Raw genomic sequence first — 19,767 nt, 5'->3', positions numbered from 1 at the left:
ACCAGTGTTGTGGTGACACCAACTGCCTTTGGGATATTCCTTCAGTTCCCTTTGGGTTCACAAACAGGCATGTTTCGCCAGCCGCTCAGGCTATTTCAGAAGGAAAGTGTTGATCAAGGAGAGACCACACCAAGGCTGAAGGAAGATGACCTCCTCTCATCTTCCTTGGAAGGAAGGAAATCATTCTGGGGAAGGCTTGGTGAGTCCTGGGCAGAGTTGGAGAACATCCTCAAGGAGGTATGTTTGAGATGTGCCTTCTAAGATTAGGCCTTACAAGCAGGAGCCTTGGGATTTCTCAAAGGCAAACCAAGAGTCAGGAGTTCCTGATCTTTAATTTGAGAGAAAGCCAGAAAGTGGTAAGCCTTCAGTTTCTTTTCTGGAAGCGTTTTAATTGTGAGTGTCAATGCATGGCAGGAGGAGGCACAGTGAGATTAAAAATGTGACCATCCATGGTTGGGAGTTGAAGCATTTCTTCCTCTAGATTACTGTAGGTTACATAAGTCTCTGATGGTGAGAACAAGGAAGGATGCACCCTGAGAAATGAATTGAGTTCTCAGACACTTTGGGTGGAACACACATGATTAGAGCCTGATGGTGCTAAGCAGTATGAACTCCAGGATTAACTGAAACACATCTGATATGAGATAACAACGTCCCAGATGTTTATGTATCAGTCAGGTTATACTATTCAGGGTGAGGGGTCCTGTAATAGTGAATGTGGCACGTGTATGCCATTAGAGGTTGGGAAGAGGGACATAGCTTAAGAATCCACCTATAAGGGGATGGTGGATTTAGCTCAGTGGTAGAGTGCTTGCCTAGGAAGCGCCAGGCCCTGGGTTCGGTCCCCAGCTCCGAAAAAAAAAAAAATAAAAGAATCCACCTTTAAGAAAGCTTTTCTGTTCTTTAAGGGATTCACCCAGTCTCTACCATTTCCCCTTCCTCACCTCCTTTTCGGATTCAGAATGATCTTTTCTGCCCATGGGCCACCAAATATGCAAATTCACTTGGGTTTATCTATTTACAGGTTTTGGTAGGAAGGCATCATCCCAAAATGTCATCAGTAAGCAAGAGGAGTGTTTAAAGGAACTGGAGGAACTCAAATTTGAAATCCAGAAGTGTCAATTCGAGAGGGATGAATTTTATCAAATCCTGGACCTTTATATCTATGATGATTGGGACCACAGGTAGTCATTATGGCCAGTAACCTGTTCACTGTCTTGTGCTTTCTCTCTGCTAACCCAAGATTTCCTCTTAGCACAAGAGAGGTTTACCTCTCATCCTGGATTTTAAGGAGATTTGGAAGGCATTTGCTTGTGAGACAAGCTAGGTCCTGTGTGTTTAGGGTCAACCTCTTTTGTACTTGACCCTGAGCTCCTTGGATTAGCATTGGTTCTGTCAACAGCTAGAAGGACCTGGTCACACTTGCTGCCTCTAAGTGAGGGGATGAAATGCCTGCACGTCATCCCTCTTTTCCTCTAATTTTTTTCATTATACACTGATTCTATGGCACCTCCATGCATGTAGTTGGGATTCTGCTTGTGTTTGTATATTGATTGGTATGTAAGTATGTGAAAGTGTTTGTGGGTATTAAGCTCTCGGTCAGGGAGTCTGGGGAGTTTCGTGGGATCTTAGGATATGTCTGATGGACAGTTTGCAGGTCATGATAGTGGGGATGCCCACATTGATCAACTGAGCACTTTGCATCTTCTGTTTACTTAGGTGGTAGATAGGACCCTCCTGAGGGAAGGAGGGGTTACAAATCCTCTACCCTGTCAAAGTAGTTATTCCCTCTGGGAATTCATGGAACAATAGGAAACAAGGTTTGAGAATCCCTGTTTTCAAAACAAAAGAAATATCATCACAACCATCTGTTAGACCCAAGCCACTGCAGTACAGGTGGTCTTGGGGGAACCATATCTCCACAGTCTTAGAAAATGTCAGTATTTCAAAATAACTCTTTGCTGATTTGCGTAGAAATATTTCCTTGAAAGAATTGTTGTTGGAGTCTCACTGTTGTGTTTTTGCTCTGGTCTTTGTGTTTGCCACATTCTTCCCTCCCCCCACATTTCTTAAATTTCAATTTTTTATTGGGTTTTTTTAATTTACAATTCACTTAATTCTGAAATCCTGAGTTCAGATGGTTAATTTTTCTTGGGCCATGCCCCACAACAGGCTGGATGTCGAATTGCCAATACTTCAATCCGAACATGAGATGAGAATGATGGCTATGCAAATGATGACCAGTTCAATAAGTGAGGCCATGGAGAGGTACAAGGAGCTCATACAAGTGAACAGTTCCTACCGGTGAGTCGCTGACAGAGATGAGAACCCAGCACTAGGCAGGGAATGCTCCTGTCCTGTATGACATTGAACCAAAGTCAGGGCACTGGTTCTGTAGTGTCTGACTTTTAACAAGAAGCCTGCCTCCTGGCAAGGGTCTTATGTTTGTAGCTCTTGGACTCAGTTGTCCTACATGTGAAGGCTATAGAAGACCCTCCAATTGTTATTTTCCCCATTAAGGATCCTCTAGATAGAAAGTTTTGTACTGTGATGGGAATATCAATCAACTCTGAATCTCTAGGACTCTGACAGAAGATTTAAAGATCTGTGATCCATGAGAAACACATGGAAAGATTGTATAGCTATTGGGACTTCAATTACCCATCAGAGGGGATTTACCCACTACGTGAAGATGGTTTTAGCATATCATGGACATATAAGCACCCATATGGACCATTTCTTCTTCCTGGATTTATATAAACCGTCTTAGTGTCAGGATTATCAGAAGTACTTTGATTCATGTTGAATGTGGGTTCTGGATTTGACCTCCTCTAATTGGTGCTAACTTGTATAGTGTGGCTCTGTTCTGGGGATGTCTGGGGATGAGGACCCTTGAAGGGATGATTTGACTTGCAAGAGTGACAGGCAAATAGAAGCTGGCTGGGTTTACCATTTTTTGTTTGTGGTTCAGCATCAGGAACTCCCAGCTTCTGCGTGAGCAAACTCAATTGAAGAACAATATACAGATTTTGCTGAATGAGAAGAGAGAACTGCTGGTGGAGCAGACTGAACGGCCAGCATCCTCTGTGGAGGCAAAGAGGCTCTGTGAAGAGGCCGGAATGAACATCTGTGTCCCCAGTGCAAAGGAACAGCAGGTAGGATTAGGCCTCCAGGTCAGGTTGTCCTCAGGTCTTTCCATAAACATAGACAAACCAATGTAACTGTCTATTGACTGATCCATGTCCTGACCTAGGTCTCATCCAAGTGTTCATTCATGTGATGGTTTACAAGGCTTTCTGTGGAGATAGCCCCTCTTCAGGAAACTGCATGTTTGGAAAGCGAATGTTCCTGCTCTTCGAGAATCTGCAGTTTATTAAGGGAGATGGGTTGATCACATATCACAGCACTACATGCCATGTGTGTGGAGGGTGCTATGTGGGAGCCCCTCTTTAGACTAGAACAGGGCTTTGAGGGATGAAGCAAAAGCCTGGAGCTCATTTTCGTTACAGGGATCTTGTGAGACTCAGGAAGTAAGTAGTTTTCAAGGAGGAGAGGCTGGTGGAAATGGCAAAGAACCGGTTCTCATTGTCATTTGTGGTGGCTTTTGTTCTTCCTCCCCTCTTCTCCCTGTATATGAAGATGGTGTCTTCATGCTTCATAGATCTTGGGTAACTACAGAGCCTGAGGAGCAGCATGTCAGTCCTGTCTTATTTGAGTGCTCCTGGAGAGTTCATATGTGGGCCTTACAATCTGAAGCTGGATAGAAGACCAAGGATGTGGAAAAGGTTTCTCAAAGGCTGAGGGTTGGCATGAGAGATTTGAGACTTCAAGAACAAAGTTACCCATATATACCCCCAATTCTCACCAAGAAAGGTGCATTGCTGTGCTGATCTGCATCTTAGGAAGCATGTGGGGAGGCCAGTTAATGACAAGCAATTTTGTCCAGTCATTATCCAACTTCGTCCTTTAAGCCTAGGTCTCTCAACAAACATGAAGCTTCCTTTTTTTGTGCTGTCCAGCAGTCTTTGCATCACCGGTCCAGTTCCAGGTGGAGCCCTGTCTCTTATTTGTCTCAACACATTCTTAAACCATTCAACTATTTTCAAAATAAGGATTAGATTTCTTCACTTTACCTGAACAGAGGTATCCCCCGGGAAGATTCTTGATTGTCTTATTGGCTTCACCATGATCTTGCATGGAATCCTAGAGTGCATCCCTCTGCTGACATTGCTTTGCTGACTATATCATGGGCATGGCATTCTTTAAGGATAGATTCCCTCTCAATACTGTACACAGTGCTGCATTTCAGAAAAGTCAGGGTATGTTATTTCTTTAGCCTCCTTCTGACTGACATTGAGGTTGTTTTAACATCACATGAACTCTAATGTGATGAAAAGTTCCTGGTAAATGACCATGAGTCCCTGTCTTCTCTGATGGTTCCAAGGTCTTCTATGAAGGAAACAGGGTAGTTTTAGTGAGGGGCCTATGATGAGTCAACATAGAGCTTGATGGAGTCTTTTCCTAGAATCTCTCTCTTGGGAATTTGATGTTGTATTGTTTAGGCTATCTGTGCAGAACATGTAACTTACTAGTAAAACCAACAAGTATCTGCATAGAAAGGTTTCCTGAAGTGGAAATGAGTACAGGCCAGGGCAGCACAGCCTGCTTGAGTCTAAGAGACTTGTACACAGCATAGCTCCCACTAATTCCTCACTCAACAGGAAATGTGCTGCACAAGATCAAAGTTTTCATTTGTGCGTGCAAGTGAGTATCTGTGTATTTCTGTGTGTTTGTGTGTGTTTGTGTTTGCAGTAGTGAATGTGTTTCCCTCTATTTCCAAGTTTCATGAGAAAAGTACTCTAAGAGTTCACTTTACATCCATGAAACATGAAATACAGCTGCCCAGTCATTTGGCATCTCCATCCAGCTCTGTACAGCAAAAGGACACTTAAGGTATTAATTTATTCTGTTTTCAAAAATACCGTAACAGAATTATCTCGTGAAGTCTGGGGGAGGAGTGGGAAATATGTTCAAGTGAGTCGTGTTTCACAGTGGTAACAAATGGTACAGGCCTGGAGCTTTCAGGTCCCTTTTAGTTATGGTGTAAAAGAAGGACAATAAAGTCCTGTAGAAATGCAACCCCCCAAAAAGAGGACACAAAAACACCTGTAAAGTTAGATTTTCAAGTGATTAGGGGTAAAACTACTGGTCTGCATTGAAATCCTTTGGAGCACATCAAAGGAAAGGAGTACAGGGAGGTAAGGGGGGCTTCTCTCTAAAATCCATGAGTTTATGTGGCTTCTCTGTTCTTTGTGAATGGTGAAAGCCCACTGGAAGGGTGTGTCACTCACTGTGTCTTCTCCAAGGTTGCTTTCCACATGGCCTGCTACCATTTCTCTCCAGCTACCTTGGCACACTACAGCTTCCGCTGGGAGTTTGGCTTGGATTTTATTCATTGAGAATTTGAGTTGCTTGGAGTTGTATTGTCATCCAGCAAAAGCCCCATAGCTATGCTGTGGTGCAAGAACAGGGCAGTGTCAGGAGCCCCTTTAGGTGCACAGATAATCTAAAGCGCTCCCCTATGTTATCTGTGTAGCATTCTGCAAGTGCTGTCAATCAACATCATTTTCTCTCCCTTAATTTCAGCCTCAATGGAGTTAGGAGAAATGATGAATTTCAGATGGGTCTGGGAGTGTAAGAACAGGTAGCCCTATGAGAAGCCATGTTCAGAAAGTGGAACAGAAGGTTTAGTTAACCCAGTGATTCCACAACAAGGAGTAGGTGTTGCCATTGCAACTAGGGAGCATCAGTGTTGTAGTGGTCCCAGAGTAGCCCTGAAGGAGAATCTATCCAGACATCCATTAGCCAAGGAGTGAAAGTGTACCATAGGGTGGAGCCCTTGCATAGATTCTGATTCAGTCTTAGAAAATCCATGCAAGCTTTTACGTACTTACTCAAAATATCTGTGGCACAATCACATTACGGGGAGAAAAATTGTTGATTTGGATCCTGGTTATGGAGATTTCCTATGATTCAAGCTTTGGGCATGAAGTCACTCAGGCTATGGTAAAGACAGCTCAGATTAGAAGAAGCTGCACACTTTGGGGAAAGTCTGAAACAGTGAACAAGAACAAGAGTCTAGTACACCACCAACATATGATCCTTTGCTTGGGAACAAGACTGCTCTACACAGCCCTGGGAACTTACAAAGCAAGATTGTTAATAGGGAAAGAACCCTGAGTCTATGTTGGTTAATGAGAGGACAGCACATCACTGACTGAGCTATCTATAGGCTCTATTCACTATGTACATATCCCACTCAACATTTGTTTTTATGCCTCCAGCGTATACTGGGGAGTCTTTACATTAAGCATTAATGTTCAGGTAGGAACACAGGCTGGAAGAAGCCATTTGAATATCCTTCCCTATATAAATACCCGTTTTGGGTGAATGACCACCTACATGGATTTCAGCCTCAGGCAGCTAAAGAGCTACTCAGAGTATAGTTCTGGTACAGTTCATGTGAATTTTGCCCATGAAACAATATATATGATCCTCTGGATTTCTTGCTATGTTCTACTCCTTTCTTCCTGTGATCTCTCTGGAAAAATTGAGGACATTTTCTCTTCTGTCCTCTCACAAATTGCCTTACACTAGCCATAGACTTACAGGGGTGCTGGTGTGTTTCTACATCACAATCACCTTTAATGTCCGTGTATACGCTGGGAAGATTTGCATGGAGCACATTCTCAGTGATTACAGGATCCATGCAATTCCCATGGATTTGATGTGAGATGGCTTCTCTGTGCATTTGCAGGTACAGTGCTTAAAATGGAACCTAGGCAGGTTCCTTCACTGCAAACATAATCAGAACTTTCACCTCAATTCTAGGCATCTTCTCCAGAAGGCATCCACATGGTATTCTAGGTTGCTCATCCCTCTCTTGAACTCAGATTCAGACATAGGTACAATGTTATTATTCAACATAATATATCTGGACCAGTGGAAAAATACGCTCATTTTTCTCTAAATTCCAATACAGTGTATAGTCCACAGTTCAAATTCTAGCAGTTTTAAAAGCTGAGATACAAATCCAAGAGCAGTTACTCTATGACACTTGGGGATGCAGGGACTGACCTCAGCTGACAGGTCATGCTGGATTGTCCAACTGAATAGAGCTGATGTAAGAGGGAGAGTTGAAAGACTGAACCCCCAGTGAACTAGACTGTGGGGGGGAGGGCAGCAATGGGGGGAGGGTTGGGAGGGGAACACCCATAAGGAATGGGATGGGGGAGGGGGATGTTTGCCCGGAAACCGGGAAAGGGAATAACACTCGAAATGTATATAAGAAATACTCAAGTTAATAAAAAAAAAAAAAAAAAAGAGGGAGAGCTGAATTGAAAACCACTCACTAAACCTTTATTCCCTTGCTCTGCTAGGTCTGAAATTCTCCAGGAGAAACTCGAACAAGACACAAACTAGGGCAAGATCTCCCTTGGAGAGAAGTGCTACAGGAGGAGAACTAAGTGTGCACAGCAAATACACCACTATTGCATCTCATCTGTAATGTCCATAGCAATTGTGGACTGCATTTTCCTCCTTTAGTTTTATTTCTTTGGATTGAATAGGCCGTACTTTCACCTCCCCACCCTCCAGCAAGTGTAAACTTTTGGAGGGACTCAGAGAAGTGCTGATGCACATCAATCAAGAGGTGCTGGTCATCCAGAAAGACTGTGCAAGTGTAAATGTGTACTTGTCCTGGTGGGTCATCCAGAAGAGTTTCATGGAGATCAGTTCACAACATTGGAAAGACTTTGAGATAAAGTCTGTAACATCATTTCTACTCAGTATTGGATGGCTTTGTTCTTAATACCCCCACTCCAACAAAACAGACCTACTTCCACTCTTCTTGAAAAGATTATTACCATCAGTAACTGCTTGTCTACTGTGTCTCCAAGGAAAGACACAGGCTATAAATCTATTCTGCAAAAGGAGCAGCAAAAAATGCTTAGCGCAGCTCCTCTATTTAAAGTGTGGCTGAGTTTTGATTATTTTGGTTATTTGGTTTTCCTCCTATTCATTTGAAGTTTTGTTATTTATGTGTTGTTGTTTTGTTCATTTGGTTTTCTATTTTGATAAGGATATAGACTGTATATATTGACTACCTGCATCTGGTTACTATCATGTAAATTGGATGTATCCTGGTGAAAAAAAAGAGTAATCTCAAACTCTTCACTCTTAAGAACCTTCTTTATTGATCATTAGTGTCAACATCTGAAGTCCCACAGCTATCAGGGAGGGATGGATCTCTGCATTCTCATGGGGACTGGGCATCAAAATCACTTCCCAGTCAGACTGAGATTCAAAGGCAATTATACAGTCACTGTTCACTGTGTTCCAAACTCTGTGAATTTCAACTTCATATTGCATATATTACCCACTGTGTATGCTTACTGTCAAATATATAGTTACCTCTAAATTATACTCTGTGGATGAGAGTGTTGAACAAATTAATGGGATAAACATTAATTTCTCTGTAATATCTCCCAGGACATATAAACGTGGCATAAGGGAGTTTAAAGCAATCAGGAAGCCTGCACCCAAATCCCGTGGTGGAGAGTGCTGAACACCCAGGAATGCAGATACTCCTGATGCCACAGGACAGAAAGCCATTTCTGCCCAACTTTGCCCACATCTCTTGCCCAATATTAATCTGCATGATGCCTCTGGAAACAGGAATATAGGAGCAGTCAGTGGCAGGAACCTGCTTGGTTCAGCCTGGGCCCAGAACCAACCCAGGCCCTGAGCATATTTGAAGAAAACCAGAGGCATACAATTCTGTTTCCTGATTGTGGCTTTTTTTTATTTGAAGTTCTAAACACCATTTTGTTGTTTTTGAATTTTAATTGGATATTTTTCATTATGAATTCAAATGTTATTCCTTCCTTGTTTTCCAGAAATAAGTCTGAATACCATCGCCCTCCCCCTCTTCTATAAAGGTGTTCCGTTCACCATCCATCCACTTTCCCAGCCTAGGCAGGACCAAGGGCTGCTCATTCCATTTGTGCCCAAGAGGACCATCCTCTGATACACATGCAGATGGAGCCATGGCACAGTCCCTGTATAGTGATTGGGTAGTGGTTTAGTCTCTGGGAACTCTGCTTGGCAGGCATGGTTGTTCTTATGGGGTTGTTAGTCCATTCAGCTCTTCCAATCTTTCTGTAATTCCTCCAACTGAGGTCCAGTTCTCAGTTTAATGGTTTGCTGCTAGCATTCTCCACTGTATTTGACATGCTCTGGCTGTGCCTCTCAGGAGACATCTATATCCAGTTCCTGTCAGCCTGCACCTCTTAGCTTCATCCACCTTATCTAGTTTGAAGGCTGTATGTGTATAGGTCACTCGTGGGGTAGACTCTGAATGGCCATTCCTCCAGGCTCTGTTTTAAACTTTGTCTCCCTATCCCTTCAATAGGGATTCTTCTTCTCTTTTAAAGGAAGAAGTGAAGCATCAGTATTTTGGTCATCCTTCCTGAATTTGATTTGGTCTGTGAATCTTGGGGAATTCCAGCATTTGGGCTAATATCCACTTATCAATGAGTGCATACCATGTGTGTGTTTCTGTGATTGGGTTAACTCACTCAGGATGATATGTTTTAGTTCATTCTATTTGCCTATGAAATTCATGAAGTCATTGTTTTTGATATCGCTGTAGTACTCCATTGTGTAGATGTACCACACTTTCTGTTTCCATTCCTCTGTTGAAGGGCATCTGGGATCTTTTCATTTTCTGACTATTATAAATATGGCCGCTATGAACATAGTGGAGCATGTGCCCTCTTGTATGTTGGAGTATCTTGTGGGAATATGTGCAAGAGAGGTATAACTGGGTCGTCAGCTAGTGCAATGTCTAATTTTCTGAGGAACCTCCAGACTGATATCCAGAATGGTTGTACCAGTCTGCAATCTCACCAACAATGGAGGAGTGTTCCTCTTTCTCATATCCATGCAAGCATCTTCTGTTGCCTGAGTATTTGATCTTAGGCATTCAGACAGTTGTGAGGTGGAATCTCAGGGTTGTTTTGATTTGCATTTGCCTTATAACTAAAGATGTTGAACATTTCTTTTGGTGCATCTCAGCCACTCCATATTCCTCAGCTCTGAATTCTTTGTTTAGCTCTGAACTGCAATTTTTATTAGGGTTATTAGTCTCCCTACAGTCCAACTTCATGAGTTCTTTGTATATTTTGGATATTAGCCCTCTATCAGTTGTAGGATTAGTAAAGGTCTTTTCCCAATCTGTTTGTTGCTGTTTAGTCTTAACCACAGTGTCCTTTGCCTTACAGAAACTTTGTACCTTTATGAGGTCCCATTTGTCTACTCTTGATCTTAGAGCATAAGCCATTCATGTTTTGTTCAGGAAATTTTTTCCAGTATCCTTGTGTTCAAGATTCTTCTCCACTTTTGCTTCTCTTCGTTTGAGTGTATCTGGTTTGATGTAGAGGTCCTTGATCCACCTGGACTTAAGCTTTGTCCAGGGCAATTAGCAGGGGATGATTTGTACTCCTCCATATGCTGACCTCCAGTGGAACCAGCACCATTTGCTGAAAAAGCTATCTTTTTTCTACTGGATGGTTTTGTCTCCTTTGTCGAAAATCAAGTGCCCATAGCTGTGTGGGTTCATTTCTGGGTCTGCAATTCTATTCCACTGGTCTATCTTCCTGTCTCTGTACCAACACCATACAGTTTTTATCACTAATGCTCTGTAAACTGCTTGAGTTCAGGGATGGTGATTCCCAGGGAAGTCCTTTATTGTTGGGGATGGTTTTAGTGATCCTGTGTTCTTTTGTTATTCCAAGTGAATTTGTAAATTGTTCTGTCTAACCCTATGAAGAATTGGATTGGAATTTTGATGGGGATTGCATTGAATCTGTAGGTCACTTTGGGTAAAATGGCCATTTTTACTATCTTCATCCTGCCAACCCAGCATGGGTTGATCTTTCCATTTTCATCCTGCCAATCCAGCATGGGAGATCTTTCCATTTTCTGAGATCTTCTTCAATTTCTTTCTTCAGATCATGAAGTTCTTGTCACACAGATCTTTCACTTGTTTGATAAAAGTCACACTGTGGTATTTTTATATTATTTGGGACTGTTATGAAAAGTGTCATTTCCCTAATTTCTTTCTCAGCTTCTTTATCTTTTGTGTAGAGGAAGGCTACTGATTTGTTTGAGTTAATTTTATACCCAGGCACTTGCTGAAGTTGTTTATCAGGCTTAGGATTTCTCTGGTGTAACTTTTGGGGTGAATCAATTGTACTCTTCTGTCATCCGCAATAGTGATATTTTGACATCTTCCTTTCCAATCTGTATCCCTTTGACCTCCTCTTGTTGTCTGATTGCTCTAGCTAATGCTGGGGACAACATACAATGACAGGGACTGCAGGCAGTAGGCCGGGATGGAGACATCTCAGAAGCCTGCAGCAGCTCCTTGTAAAGTAGGGTGGCTTCTGGAACCCTGAGAAGCAGGAGACACATCTCTCCATGAACCCACCATCTGAAATAAGAGGCTGCCTGCAGCAGTCCGGGATGGAGACATCTCAGTAGCCCGCAGTAGCTCTTTTTAAAAACTGGTTGTTTCCATTTCTCCAAACCTTATCCCTGGACAAGGGCTGTATAGATTTCATTTGTGTGTGACTGCCTATCAGGTGGCCTTGGTGTGCACAATTATTCTATTATGTCTGACTTTCCTACGTCTTTCTACTTCTGCTCTGGTGAATTCTGTGAAACTAGATGTTCCTTGAGGTTATGATTCTTAGACAATTGGAAATTGATGCATAGGGGCACAGCACAGCATATCCCTAGCGGCCCAGGTGCATATTGTGTATTCTCATCTTGGAAAATATGTAATAACTGCACAATTGAAGTTCCAGATTAAGGTTTGACTTGCAAAGACAGCTTGAAGGAAATAAGAGAAAATGAATTAGAGTCAACAATCGGGCGCTAGGAAAGGAAAAGGTTATTGAAGTTAGGAAATAAGTCGTATATAATATTACAGACTAGTTAAGGAAATATAGAATATATAAAATTATATACTAGTAAACTAAGTCAAACTACTGGAACTCTTATGAGAGTCATTGTGTGCAAGGAACAGAAAGCTAGTGGAATTACTGTGCTAAGGGTTACCTTGATTCTTTCTGGCCACTGCCTGGCAGTTTTGCCCATGTCATTTATCATTAGAGAGTCTCAGGAAAATGCAATTAGCTGACCTCGGAGCTTTGGACTCTGAAGTATAAAAGTAAAGAATTAAAGTTTAAATAATGATAAGTTTACAATTATTATTATATTGGCCACAGGCCTGGGTATAGGGGAAGCCTGAAACTTTGGGGAACAGTTGCAATTCTTAGATCTTGGTGGGATGTAGTCATTCTTTGCATCTGATTTGGCAATGATTAAAAAATGTCATTTTTCTACCCGCTTTTGCATCATGAATAAAGGACTGGGGCAAGAGAAAGGCTACAGAACATGTGAAGAGTAAATGAGAGAGAGCATGCGGGAGTGAATGAGAGAGTAAATGACAGAGCAAATGTAAGAACAAATGTGAGAGCGAATGAGAGAGCATGAGAAGAGCATGTGAAGAGTGAGTGGAGTGAGAATGTGAAGAGTGAATGAGGGAGCTAATGAGGGAGCTAATGAGGGAGCAAGTCTGAGAACAAATGTGAGAGCCAGGGAGAGAGCATGAGGAGAGCATGTGAGAATGAGTGAGGAGAGAATGTGAGGTGTGTATGAAGATTGTGTGTGTGCGTGACAGGAGAGTGCATGTGGTGTGTGTGAGATATGTGTGAGGTGTGTATGAAGATTGTGTGTGTGCGTGACAGGAGAGTGCATGTGCTGTGTGTGAGATATGTATGAGGTGTGTATGAAGATTGTGTGTGTGCGTGACAGGAGAGTGCATGTGGTGTGTGTGAGATATGTGTGAGGTGTGTATGAAGACTGTGTATGTGCGTGACAGGAGAGTGCATGTGGTATGTGTGAGATATGTATGAGGTGTGTGTGAAGATTGTGTGTGTGCGTGACAGGAGAGTGCATGTGGTGTGTGTGAGATATGTGTGAGGTGTGTATGAAGACTGTGTATGTGCGTGACAGGAGAGTGCATGTGGTATGTGTGAGATATGTATGAGGTGTGCGTGAAGATTGTGTGTGTGCGTGACAGGAGAGTGCATGTGGTGTGTGTGAGATATGTATGAGGTGTATATGAAGATTCTGTGTGTGCGTGACAGGAGAGTGCATGTGGTGTGTGTGAGATATGTATGAGGTGTGCATGAAGAGTGTTTGTGTAAGTGACAGGAGAGTGCATGTGGTGTGTGTGAGATATGTATGAGGTGTGTATGAAGATTGTGTGTGTGCGTGACAGGAGAGTGCATGTGGTGTGTGTGCGATATGTGTGAGGTGTGTATGAAGACTGTGTGTGTGTGTGACAGGAGAGTGCATGTGGTGTGTGTGAGATATGTATGAGGTGTGTATGAAGATTGTGTGTGTGCGTGACAGGAGAGTGCATGTGGTATGTGTGAGATATGTATGAGGTGTGTATGAAGAGTGTGTGTGAGAATGAAAGGGTAATGAACAGACGTGTGCATGATCGTGGGAGTATGAGAAAAGAAAATTGCAATTAAAAAGGCAGAGTGCACAAAAGAATGTTAAGTGTGTGTAGCCACAAAATGTGTGTGTGTGTGTGTGTGTGTGAGAGAGAGAGAGACAGAGAGAGAGACAGAGAGAAAGACAGAGAGACAGAGAGAGAGACAGAAACAGAGAGAGAGAGAGAATGACTTTAAGCCTTGAAGTTGCCTGTCATTTTGTACCCAAAGAGTAGTCTGTGGATATGTATTATGTGCCTTCCAGATATTCCTGCTTCCAGGTGAGAACTCTGATCCTGTGAGAGGCCAGGAAGGGCTGAAAGAATGGCTGCAACCCTGAGGCCAGAGGATAAAACTTTTTGGCCTAGAACTCCTAATTTATCTTTTCATCTGAAGCCTTAATATTAAAATTTTCTTACTGGGAAAAGACTATGATCCTGGTGAGCGTCTTGTCTCTTGGATGCTCAAGCAGTTATTTGTTGTCACAGACTGTTTGAGCTTACTCCAGTCACTGGGACTTATTCACACCTTCAAATTTGGTGAACTTTTCAGATATCTAACATTTGTGGCAAACTGAGTGACAAATGCAATGAATGTTGAGCACTTCGCTGGGGTCCAGTGCATATGGAGCTATGGGTGTATGGATATAGTAAGTCCCTATGAGTTACTCTAAGAAAGTAGGACTGTGCTATTAGGACCTGTCCTGCGTGCGACTTTTCGCCAGCAAGGAGCACGCGGACATTTAGAAATCCTTACTGTGACCACTTTATTAATCTTAGAAGAGGAAAAACCATGCCGCGCCAACATGGCGCGCTTATAAAACCCTAGTGCGGCGCACCCACACCTGGTTGGTTGTTACCCATGATCTCATAAGGCACGCCCCGAGTGGGCAAAGACCTGGCACAAAGGCACTCTTGCACATGCGCACAGTTAACTTCCTGAAAGGGGGCCGGCTGGTGCGGCGAAGGCTGGCGCCATCTTGCAATGGCAGAGTCTATCCTAGCCTACCACGTGGGGCGCAGTGGAAGCCAGCGCCATCTAGTGCTGGCGAATGTTATTGCAGCCCTCTACATCTCACCCTTATAATTTATATAATTTATAGCAGTCATGATCACCCTATCGCGTGCAATGAGGAAACCTCAGCGATGTGCAAGGGCTGATCAAAGGAACACTGAGTCTCTCTCAATCCCAGTGCAATGGATCCACAGATCCATGGGGTGCAGGAGCAGAGAACTCAGATACAGTGAGAGTCCCTCTTCTCCCAGTGCAATGGACCCACAGATCCATGGGGTGCAGGAGAAGGGAACTCAGATACAGAGTAAATCCTGAACAAGATAACCAAATTCCAGGTGAGGCCCTTTGTACAATGGCCACAAGTGCTTGAGTGATAACGGCCTTGTCACGTTACTGTTGAGATCTGAGTTTGCAAACCAACCATGGTATGAATACTGATCCACAGCATAGGGCTGCATCAAACAGAGCCACTCCCGATAAGTAGTGGGCACCTCATATGGTCCTCCTCAGCTGTTACCAACAAGGACCGTAGTCAAGCCACTCCTATAAAATTTAGAACTCCCAATTGTTAGTAACTACTCCAGAAAGTTCACCCACTGTACTTGTCTAACAATAGATTGGGGGAGGATAACTCCAGACACTGCAGACACAATGTCTGCAGCAGTAAAGGCTGCTACAATAGCAGCGAAAGTGTCAAGGTCTTTTCCAGGACAGAGTTCTCCAGTCACTGTAGCTTTACACAGGTGGCTTTCTGTGAAGCTACAATCTGTAAAATGACAACACCAGTTACCAGTTAAGGCAGCAAGAGTCACCAGAGAAATGAAGGGACAGGGGTAACAGTTGGAGTCAGCAAGCAGCAGTGTACAGAGTCTGAGCGTAGGCCACAGTGGGACGGGAACACACGCAGCGGTAACACTGACTGCAGCAACGGCAAAATCTCTGTGATGACAAAGGATGAAGGGGAATCTTCTATCTTCCTCTCAGGGCAGAGGAATGACTCCAGGGACCTGAACCAGGAGACCTGAATAACCAGGATCAGCAAGTCTCAGCAACCACTCAGGCAGCTGGCACACTCTTGTAGCATCCTGTAGAAAAAACACAAACATTCCCTCTTCCCCATATAAAATATCTGGACAGGAACATGTCAATAAGTGGATCTCTCTATTTCACCTAGGCAGAAGTATGCCTAGTTGTAGGGTGCCATAAACTTTGGCATCCAAAATTTTAAAATTGAAATAAAAGGAGCATTATTTAGCATACAGGGATAACTCCTTCTTTTATTTATTAAGATATAGTAAAGATATTATTTATTAAGGTAAGTCCTCGAGGATTAAATTGAGGACACTGAGCACTTGTATTTATAAATTGACCTGTATACCAAATTATTGTCTCCAGCATAATTGTATTGGATATATAAAGAATGAGATTTTTTTACTAATTGTTCTTATGTAAGGACTATAATCTGTCTGGTATCTGTCCTCCCTTGCTAAAGAGCCCAGGCAATCCAGTTTGAGTTCTTAAATGTCCTATAAAGGAACAGTATTTAGTGCTCTTAACCACTAAGCCATTTCTCTAGCACCTCACAAACTTTATTTACCTAAACATAAGCATTAATTAGAAATGTCAAATCTTGTAAATATTGTCCAGATTCAGTCTTACTAGAAATCCCTGAGCTGGCAGGGTGAAGCTGGGAGTTGAAAGTAAGCAAATGTAGTCTTCCTCTTTTCGTGAGGGTGTGTTAGCAATTCTATTACCATTTTTAAAGTGCTGGGTCTATGGTTTTGTTTAGTTGTCTGAGCCAGAGCACTGAAGGGACAGTGAGTTGTCAGACATTTACACTGAAATCACTCACTGATTTCATGTAGAAAACTTGTCTCTAATAAAGCATTAAGTAATTGAAATCAATTGTAAACCACAAACCACACATTGGCTATCAGTATATGAATTGAAAGCTTGATTTTTTAACATTTTAAAAACAGCGGCTAAAGCATGGAATTTAATAATCTGTGCTGAAGCAGCAGAAACTCAAGAGAATAAACAAGTGATCTAATCATATATGTAGCCTTTTCATTAGATGAACCACCTATAAATGCACTAAGCGCATTTCCTATGGGTTGTACGCACAAATATGCAGGAAGTACAAAAGCATGTAAAGAGTAAAATTATCAATTTTGCCTGAAAAAGTTGTATATGTAATAGGCCAAATATCAGTATTTAGTAGTAACCAATTAACTGTTGTTTGGAATAAGATATGTTTTACCAGGTTTCTATTCAAAATACTTCCATGACTCTAGTCCACAACTCTGTACTAACACAGCTGAAGCTTTATCTCCAATGTGCATAACAAAGACCTAAGTCCTCTGGTAAGGTGAGGTACTTAGCCAATTGACATATCTTTAGAAGCTAAAATTAGCTTCAAATATTCTTATCTGGAGTAGTGTGACAGCTACTCCCCAAATATTAAAGCTCATTTTAAGAGCAAAGGTTTGTAGTAAAAATTACTATATACATTGAAAGATTTAAGTTCTAACTTCTTACACTGAAGAAGCAACAAAATTATCTAACATGAGGCTGTTAGCAATCCTCTAAATCTATCCAGAAATGGCAGTTGGAGTAAGTAAACTGGCTGTAATGCTCTCACAAGTTCCAAAACCTCATCAGTCCTTCGTAAATCTTGTAACAATCTCTACCTGTATGATTTTTCCTTAATTAAAAATATGTTTGAGTTAGTCAATGTAACACTGGCAATCTTAAATCACAATCTTTAAGTTCTCTTTGTAACACCAGAACACAGCCAGGAGGTCACCTGAGTTCTGAGTATGGGACTACGCAGCTGTTCTCTGGGCAGTGGAAATTAGCATTAGAATACGGATAACTTCAGGGCAAGCCACAACTTTGGAAAGCAAAACTCAACCTCCAACAAACAATCTAGTCTCCAAGGCACCCCAGGTCTATCTATTATGTTACAACGTTTGACTGTCAATTCTTACATTTGGACGCACAATGGTGCGGTCTCCAATACCTCAAGGGACAATGTCCTAAATTCTTTTAGAAGCCTGGTTTCTAGGATAAGAGTTCCATAAAAATATTACCTCAATTTAGACCTGTTTCCCTAGGTTGGCTCATGTCACCTGTTATCTAGAATGACTCCATCCAGATTACCAGCTTTATGTCAACTTTCTGTTACCAATATTATACCTTTTTAACCGTATCCAATAACTTGAAAGCCAATAGTCCATAACCAAGGCAAGTAGAGCATATTTATACATTTAAAACCAATGAGAAACAAAATTGAAGTGGCTACACCTATCTTTAATATATAGACCAAACACCATTTTTACCCTTTTGTTATGATTTTAAGAGAAGCACCTTGTCACCTGTTGAGTCAATTAATCAGTCAGGGATTTTTCTAAGAGAAACAGCTATCAACTCTTGTATGAAGAAGCTGTTGGCGCTTTTAAGATCAGCTCCTGTAGACGCTTAGCTTCTGGGCAGCTTCTCTAGCTAATCTAGACACCTGGCTCTAGGCACAGGGCTTCAAAGACCTGATTAAAACTGTTTTTTATTCATTGTTCCCTTCTTGAAGCTAGTTAAAACCAAGTCAAGGTGCGCACGACCGGCAGATAAAGTTTTTACCATTTTTTTCTTTTGAACATGAAACATAAAACTTTTAGACAACGAGAAACAAAAACCACATACATACACTGACAGACATGGGGACATCCTGGTGTACCAGAGACAAACAATAGAGAAAGAGGGGAAAAAGCCAGATGGTGTTCACGGTGACTATCCATCGAGTGGAGCTGATATGGGCGATGGATTGTCTCAATTCCTGGACTAGTCCACCAACGTGTTGAAACCCAATTCTGTAAGACACTGAGAGATATCTGAGCAGTACGACCGATATTCGCCAATGGTATGGAAGTGAAACACAGCCCTGAGTATCTTTACTCACAACCCAATTACATTAACTCTATCAGGCTGTGCACGGGCACTGAGATGTCCTTTTGTTTGATTCTCCTGAATAAATTTTCAGGCGGTCTGCCTCTATCAAATCTGATCAGTATGACTCTGTAAAGCTGTCGCGTCAGCGCCCGGACGCCGCAGCGTCCCCAGAGTCGGCGCGGGAGCCTAATTACACATTTCATAAGCACTAAGACAAAGTTTTTCTCCCAAAATACTGTGTTCTGTTTATCTCCTTCCTTGTTCTCTCCCGGGGCGTTTTTTCCCCACTCTCTCTCTCCCTCGGATCTAAAGTCCTCGAGAGGGTCTCTTTTCTTAAGTGCACTTTTTCCCTTAAAACTCTTTAATTCGTTCTCTAACTCTGTTTCTGACGCACTGTCTCTCCCTGTCCCCAACGCTCTCCGCTTTGCTGTTACAGCTGGGCAGTTCCCACGCGACCTCTGACGCCGTTTGGTGGTAGCTAGAAACTCAAAGGTCAATAGAAAAAGCCCGAGGGTTGCCAGAGCAACCACAGCGGCACCTGCCGCGTCCGGCAGGGGACTGAGTTGGAGCAGATCAAGGCTAGCCATGGTCTCTCAGAGTTTTTTACCTGTATTCCATAGCTTCTGAATTTCTTCCGTGAAACGGAGGCCTCTCGTAGCACCAGCGATGTTTTTGTCCCGGGTTTCTCGGCACCAAATGTCCCACGCGAGACTTTCCGCCGGCAAGAAGCACGCGAGACATAGAAATTCTTGCTATGAGTGATACTTTATTCCTATCTCATGGAGAAGCCCCGCGCGTCGGCCAGGCACGCCTATTTAACCCTCGAGCACGCATCCACACCTGATTGGTTGCTTACTCATGATCTCATCAGGCACGCCCCAGAATGGGCAAAGACCTGGCAGGAAGGCACTCTTGCACATGCGCACAGTTAACTACCTGAAAGGGGGGGCCGGCTGGCGCAGCGAAGGTTGGAGCCATCTTGCAATGGCAGAGTCTATCCTGACCTACCACGTGGGGCGCAGTGGAAGACAGCGCCAACTAGTGGTGGCGAACGTATTGCAGCCCTCTACACAGAGCTTTGGACTCTGAAGTATAAAAGTAAAGAGTTAAAGTTTAAATAATGATAAGTTTACAATTATTATTATTATATTGGCTACAGGCCTGGGTATAGGGCAAG

General features: G+C 42.6%; 1 protein-coding gene across 2 annotated transcripts; it reads left to right on the top strand.

The window, feature by feature from the left end:
• LOC148003447 (uncharacterized) lies at positions 1-8,482 on the top strand. 2 transcript variants are annotated; one of them, XM_087568116.1, is made up of 5 exons: positions 1-199; positions 1,025-1,184; positions 2,173-2,304; positions 2,972-3,155; positions 7,440-8,482. In XM_087568116.1, exons 1-5 carry the CDS (start codon positions 70-72, stop codon positions 7,443-7,445), a joined length of 612 nt encoding a protein of 203 aa, XP_087424242.1. In that variant the 5' UTR covers positions 1-69; the 3' UTR covers positions 7,446-8,482. The 2 variants fall into 2 exon arrangements, with proteins under 2 accessions (XP_087424242.1, XP_087424241.1); XM_087568115.1 differs by lacking the exon at positions 7,440-8,482 and having other exon boundaries at positions 6-199; positions 2,972-3,262.
• Positions 8,483-19,767: the final 11,285 nt, after the last annotated feature.

Source organism: Rattus norvegicus, chromosome 9 (assembly GCF_021556685.1).
Source record: "Rattus norvegicus strain SHRSP/BbbUtx chromosome 9, alternate assembly SHRSP_T2T, whole genome shotgun sequence".
NCBI lineage: Eukaryota > Metazoa > Chordata > Mammalia > Rodentia > Muridae > Rattus > Rattus norvegicus.
Note: the sequence above shows the minus strand (reverse complement) of the source record. Positions and strands in the feature narration are given on the sequence as shown.

Bases quoted from the DNA above. Each gene is read 5' to 3' on its own strand.
- LOC148003447 (XM_087568115.1), top strand. From the start codon at position 70: ATGTTTCGCCAGCCGCTCAGGCTATTTCAGAAGGAAAGTGTTGATCAA. The intron at 200-1,024 runs GTGAGTCCTGGG...ATCTATTTACAG, and splicing joins ATCATTCTGGGGAAGGCTTG to GTTTTGGTAGGAAGGCATCA. The intron at 1,185-2,172 runs GTAGTCATTATG...GCCCCACAACAG, and splicing joins TATGATGATTGGGACCACAG to GCTGGATGTCGAATTGCCAA.